The 6,246-nt window shown below is 42.3% G+C and overlaps 1 protein-coding gene across 1 annotated transcript; it reads right to left on the bottom strand.

Annotated features, from left to right (window-relative positions):
• Positions 1-1,183: 1,183 nt before the first annotated feature.
• LOC311119717 (perlucin-like protein) lies at positions 1,184-5,152 on the bottom strand (the record flags this gene model as incomplete). Its single annotated transcript, XM_084194380.1, has 6 exons — positions 1,184-1,331; positions 1,611-1,705; positions 2,096-2,238; positions 2,463-2,489; positions 2,594-2,695; positions 5,011-5,152. 6 exons carry the CDS (start codon positions 5,150-5,152, stop codon positions 1,184-1,186), a joined length of 657 nt encoding a protein of 218 aa, XP_084050506.1.
• Between the last annotated feature and the right edge of the window lie 1,094 nt (positions 5,153-6,246).

Genomic DNA, 6,246 nt, shown 5'->3' with positions numbered 1-6,246 from the left:
ATTGTTTTAAACATACACTATATATACAAAAGTATGTGGACACCCCTTCAAATTAGTGGATTTTGATATTTCAGCCACACCCGTTGCTGAAAGGTGTATAAAATCGAGCACACAGCCATGCAATCTCCATAGACAAACATTGGCAGTAGAATGGCCTTACTCAAGAGCTCAGTGAATTTTAACGTGGCACTGTCATAGGATGCCACCTTTCCAACAAGTCAGTTTGTGAAATTTCTGCACTGCTAGAGCTGCCCCGGTCAACTGTAAGTGCTGTTATTGTGAAGTGGAAACGTCTAGGAGCAACAACGGCTCAGCCGTGAAGTGGTAGGCCACGCAAGCTCACAGGACCGCCGAGTGTCGAATCGCATAGCGCGTAAAAATTGTCTGTCCTCAGTTGCAACACTCACTACCGAGTTCCAAACTGCCTCTAGAAGCAACGTCAGCACAATAACTGTTTGTCGGGAGCTTCATGAAAAGGGTTTTCATGGCCGAGCAGCCGCACACAAGCCTAAGATCTCTATGGTCAATGTCAAGCGTAGGCTGGAGTGGTGTAAAGCTCGCCGCCATTGGACTATGGAGCATTGGAAACGCATTCTCTGGAGTGATGAATCATGCTTCACCATCTGGCAGTCCGACGGATGAATCTGGGTTTGGCGGATGCCAGGAGAATGCTACCTGCCCCAATGCATAGTGCCAACTGTAAAGTTTGGTGGAGGAGTAATAAGGGTCTGGGGCAGTTTTTTTTGGTCCGGGCTAGTGAAGGGAAATCTTAACGCTACAACATACAATGACATTCTCTCTGACACTAAGGCTCTATCTAAATTAGTCTTTCATCGATTCCTCTCCTCCTTCTCAACCCTATTAGAGCAGAATGTCCAAGGTCCCTCCTCTTGGACCACATTATCCAATGCTTTTTGAGAAGGAAGCAAGGAGAGAGGATGTGAGGAGGAATTGAGGAAGGATGAATTGAGAAAAAGCCCATAGGCAAGTCTGTAAAACCACAATTTCACCTCTATGGTGAGTTTAATATCTCACTTTAACCACTAGGTGGAAACATCACTTCACCATTCAGCACTGTATCCAACCATCAACATAGTAACTGCGAGAGAGAGAGAGAGAGAGAGAGAGAGAGAGCGAGAGAGAGAAAACAACATCTTAAGCCTATCACAGGGTTAACCAATAGTTAGTGTGTGATCGGTTTCTCACAGACCCAGTGATGTTTAACACGTGGTGCATCCTTCCAACTCTTCAATGGGTCTGTTGCTGTCTGTGAGATCTCAACACAAGCCACCTTGTCATTCAAGTTATTATGCTCCCCTTCCATCCAATACCTATAAACGACAAGAGAATCAGAGTTGAAAATCATCCAATACTAAGTAGAGAGAGAATGAATGAGAGAGCGAGTGAGAGCGAGCGACAGAGAGAGAGACAGAGAGAGGGACAGAGAGACAGAGGGAGAGAGAGAGAGAGAGAGAGAGAGAGAGAGACACGGAGAGAGAGACACAGCGAGACATAGAGAGCTGGCTGGGGATGAGATTATCGAACCGTAAAATTAATCATGACAACAGAAAAAACAGCATGCAAAAGTATTTCAGAACATGTTCACTCACGTAGTTGCAAATGATGTGTTGTCAACCCACTGCCAAGTTCCGTCTTTTTTAAATGTACCAATCCAGACATTCTTCTTAAATCCATTGATAAATATCTATAATATCATTTTGGCAGAAAAACTATTATCATTACTTAATCTCCAGAGAATACTTTGACATTTTCTATCACATACATAATAGTAGTAGTATAATAGTAGTAGTATAATAGTCATAGTATAAAAGTAGTAGTATAATAGTAGTAGTATAATAGTAGTAGTATAATAGTCATAGTGTAATAGTAGTAGTATAATAGTAGTAGTATAATATATTATAGTATTGTATAGATATAATCTCAAGCAACATTAATTTTCTGACAGGAAATGTATTTTATAAATTGAGTGAACATTGGTGATACAGTTGGTCACACATGTTGAATACTAATCAGAGAAGTAGATGATAATAAAAAAACAGCAGTATTAGAGTATTACTAATGTATTATCTATTACCTGTTCTTCTCTGCTGGTTATAACAACCAACTCTCCACCCATTGTTCTGCACTCCTTCTGACCGCCCCCAGCTGTGTTCATCGTGGAGGAGAGACAATAACAGCTGGTGCCAAACTTCCACCATCCAGCTAGACAAGGTTTCTCTGAGATAAACACAACAGAACAGCAGGCACTAAAAAGTCTACAAACATACAATACCTCTTCTATGTACTAAATTAAATGAATGAACTGCACTCACCATAGAACATAATCCTGTTCTGTAGCTGGTCTCTCTCTTCAGTCAGGTTGTTGTAACTGGTCTGTAGCTGGTCTCTCTCTTCAGTCAGGTTGTTGTAACTGGTCTGTAGCTGGTCTCTCTCTCTCTCTGTTGAGTCGTGATGACCAATGACTCCATCTGTAAAAGGGAAAAGTTAATCAAACATGTAACTACCACACCATTGATGATTAAGTATGATTAAGTTGGCTACTTAAGTCTCATTGACGACATACTAAACTTACAGTAGACAGACAGGCCTATGATCCCAGCCAGTAGGAGAACACACAGCAGCCCCAGACACACTGCAGCAACTCCAGAGGGTCTCTTCCACCACTGAACATGAACTGGATCACAAATTATTTAAGGAACATGTTTGGTAATGTGTTTTACTGTATCATCCAGGATTGGAACTAATACAGTGCATTCGGAAAGTATTCAAACCCCTTCACTTTTTCCACATTTTGTTACATTACAGACTTTTTCTAAAATGGATTATATTGTTGTTTATTTCCTCATCAATCTACACACAATACCCCATATTGACAAAGCAAAAACAGGTTTTTTAAAATAAAAAATAAAACAGAAATACCATATTTACATAATTATTTAGACGTTTTACCCAGAGATGTTCAATCGGGTTCAAGTCCGAGCTCTCGCTCGGCCACTCAAGGACATTCAGAGTCTTGTCCCGAAGCCACTTGTGCGTTGTCTTCGCTGTGTGCTTAGGGTCGTTGTCCTGTTGGAAGGTGAACCTTTGCCCCAGTCTGAGGTCCTGAGCGCTCTGGAGCAGGTTTTCATCAAGGATCTCTCTGTACTTTGCTCCGTTCATCTTTCCCTCGATCCTGACTGGTCTCCCAGTCCCTGCCGCTGTAAAACATCCCCACAGCATGATGCTGCCACCACCATGCTTCAACGTAGGGATGGTGCCAGGTTTCCTTCAGACGTGACGCTTGGCATTCAGGCCAAAGAGTTCAATCTTGGTTTCATCAGAACAGAGAATCTTGTTTCTCATGGTCTGAAAGTCCTTTAGGTGCCTTTTGGCAAACTCAAGCGGGCTGTTATGTGCCTTTTACTGAGGATTGGCTTCTGTCTGGCCACTCTACCATAATGGCCTGATTGGTGGAGTGTTGCAGAGAGGGTTGTCCTTCTGTAAGATTCTCCCATCTCCACATAGGAACTCTGGAGCTCTGTCATAGTGACCATCAGGTTCTTGGTCACCTCCCTGACCAAGGCCCTTCTCCCCCGATTGCTCAGTTTGGCCGGGCGGCCAGTTCTAGGAAGAGTCTTGGTGGTTCCAAACTTCTTCCATTTAAGAATGATGATGGCCACTGTGTTCTTGGGGACCTTCAATGCTGCAGACACTTTTTGGTACCCTTCCCCAGATTTGTGCCACGACACAATTCTGTCTCGGAGCTCTACGGACAATTCCTTCGACCTCATGGCTTGGTTTTTGCTCTGACATGCACACTGTTAAAATCACTGGGGCCAAGCTTCCTGCCATCCAGGACCTCTATACCAGGCGGTGTCAGAGGAAGGCCCTCAAAATTGTCAAAGACTCCAGCCACCCTAGTCATAGACTGTTCTCTCTGCTACCGCACGGCAAGCGGTACCGGAGTGCCAAGTCTAGGTCCAAAAGACTTCTCAACAGCTTCTACCCCCAAGCCATAAGACTCCTGAACAGCTAATCATGGCTACCCGGACTATTTGCACTGCCCCCCCCACCCCATCCTTTTACGCTGCTGCTACTCTGTTAATTATTTATGCATAGTCACTTTAACTCTACCCACATGTACATATTACTTCAACTACCTCAACTAGCCGGTGCCCCCGCACATTGACTCTGCACCGGTACCCTCCTGTACCCCCCTGTATATATAGCCTCCCTACTGTTATTTTATTTGACTTCTGCTCTTTTTTTCTCAACACTTTTTTTGTTGTTTTATTTTACTTTTTTGTTAAAAATAAATGCACTGTTGGTTAAGGGCTGTAAGTAAGCATTTCACTGTAATGTCTGCACCTGTTGTATTCGGCGCATGTGGCCAATAAAATTTGATTTGATTTGATTTGATTTGAACTGTGGGACCTTATATAGACAGGTTTGTACCTTTCCAAATCATGTCCAATCAATTGAATTTACCAATGGACTCCAATCAAGTTGTAGAAACATCTCACGGATGATCAATGGAAACAGGATTCACCTGAGCTCAATTTCGAGACTAATAGCAAAGCGTCTGAATACTTATGTAAATAAGGTATTTCTGTTTTTTATTTTTTAATACATTTGCAAACATTTCTAAAAACCTGTTTTTGATTTGTCATTATGGGGTATTGTGTGTAGATTGATAAGGGGAAAAAATTATTTCATCAATTTTCGAATAAGGCTGTAACGTAACAAAATGTGGAAAAAGTCAAGGGGTCTGAATACTTTCCAAATACACTGTAACATTATAATACTACAGGGTAAACTCACCTGTTGAATGTATTGTGTGTGTAATTTATTTGTGTGTGTGTGTGTGTGTGTGTGTGCATGTGCATGTGTTGTGTGTGTGTGTGTGTGTGTGTGTGTGTGTGTGTGTGTGTGTGTGTGTGTGTGTGTGTGTGTGTGTGTGTGTGTGTGTGTGTGTTGTGTGTGTGTGTGTGTGTGTGTATGTAATCTTACCTGAAGCAACAACTCCATCTCTTGGACTGGGTTTGAAGTCTTTTACGTTGGCATACAATTGGCCATCAATGTCTGTGTTCTTCATTGCATCAGGCTCGTCGTCTTCAAATCCATCTGAGTTTTCATAGACTCCCTCTGACATCTTAACACACTTGTGGTCAAATACAGTAACTTCTACTTCTAACCTCAGCTCTAATGTATATCTGTACCTTTCTTCTCCCTGGACTGTACTGCCTCTGTGTGACTTATGGTAGTGAAACTCTTTATCAGTCAACCACAGTGAAGATGAAACTGTCAAATCAACACAACACTGGCCACCACGTGACTTGCACCAGCCTAAGTTTGATAATATAATTCATTATATGACTCCATATCATGCTATATGATGTAGGTGTGAATTCACAGGGTCCCAATTTTGGATCTGCTAAAATAAATTGGGATCCTGTTAATGCATATACAGCCGTCAAACGGAGGCCACATAATGGCTTGAACTCTGTGACCTGTGTTGTAGGGGGAAGTTGTCCCTAGATGCTGATCTTGGGTCAGTTTTGCATTTCCACCACACATGGTTAAGGTTAGGATTGGGGGAGGGATGGCTGATCCTAGATCTGTACCTAGGGGAAACGTCTCCCCAGAGTTTGACTGGCCACCGTTGACCATATACTGTATATATTTATATATATATATTTTAGAGGACAAATCTGAGGGGGCACGAGCCCCTGTTCCCCCTATGGGCATGACACCGCTGATGGTATGTTCTGTTTTGTTGTCATGTGCAATGGAACTTGTGTTAATACCAAAAAAGAAAAGCATTGAGCGATATTACATCTCATGTCCTCTTTATCCACTATGTGTAAATCTGATAGAAACCTACAGAAGATAAGATTCCATCTCATTAAAATCAACTCCACTAATTCTCAGGTTGTTCTCTGATTGGTTTAAAATGGTAAGCAGCAGCAGCCCCACCCCCTAGAAACTAACACCTCAAATAGGAAGCTAAAAGCTATGTGGCTAATCTGATCAACACTGTCATTCCTTACATGCAGGTAGGACATATAGAAAAACCTATAGTTGACTTTCAAATGAATCATTAGACATAGTTTTACAGAGAAGTAACACTTAGTCATGGCTTTGAAATAAACTTGAGGCCAAAGAGTAACAAGTAGGCTGGCTAACCAGAGAGAGAAGATGTGGCTGTCAGAGTGAGGGAGGGAGGAGGAGAGAGAGAGAGAGAGA

The sequence above is a fragment of the Coregonus lavaretus genome (assembly GCF_964263955.1).
Source record: "Coregonus lavaretus genome assembly, contig: HAP1_SCAFFOLD_9369, whole genome shotgun sequence".
NCBI lineage: Eukaryota > Metazoa > Chordata > Actinopteri > Salmoniformes > Salmonidae > Coregonus > Coregonus lavaretus.
This window is presented reverse-complemented; position numbering and strand designations above follow the sequence as displayed.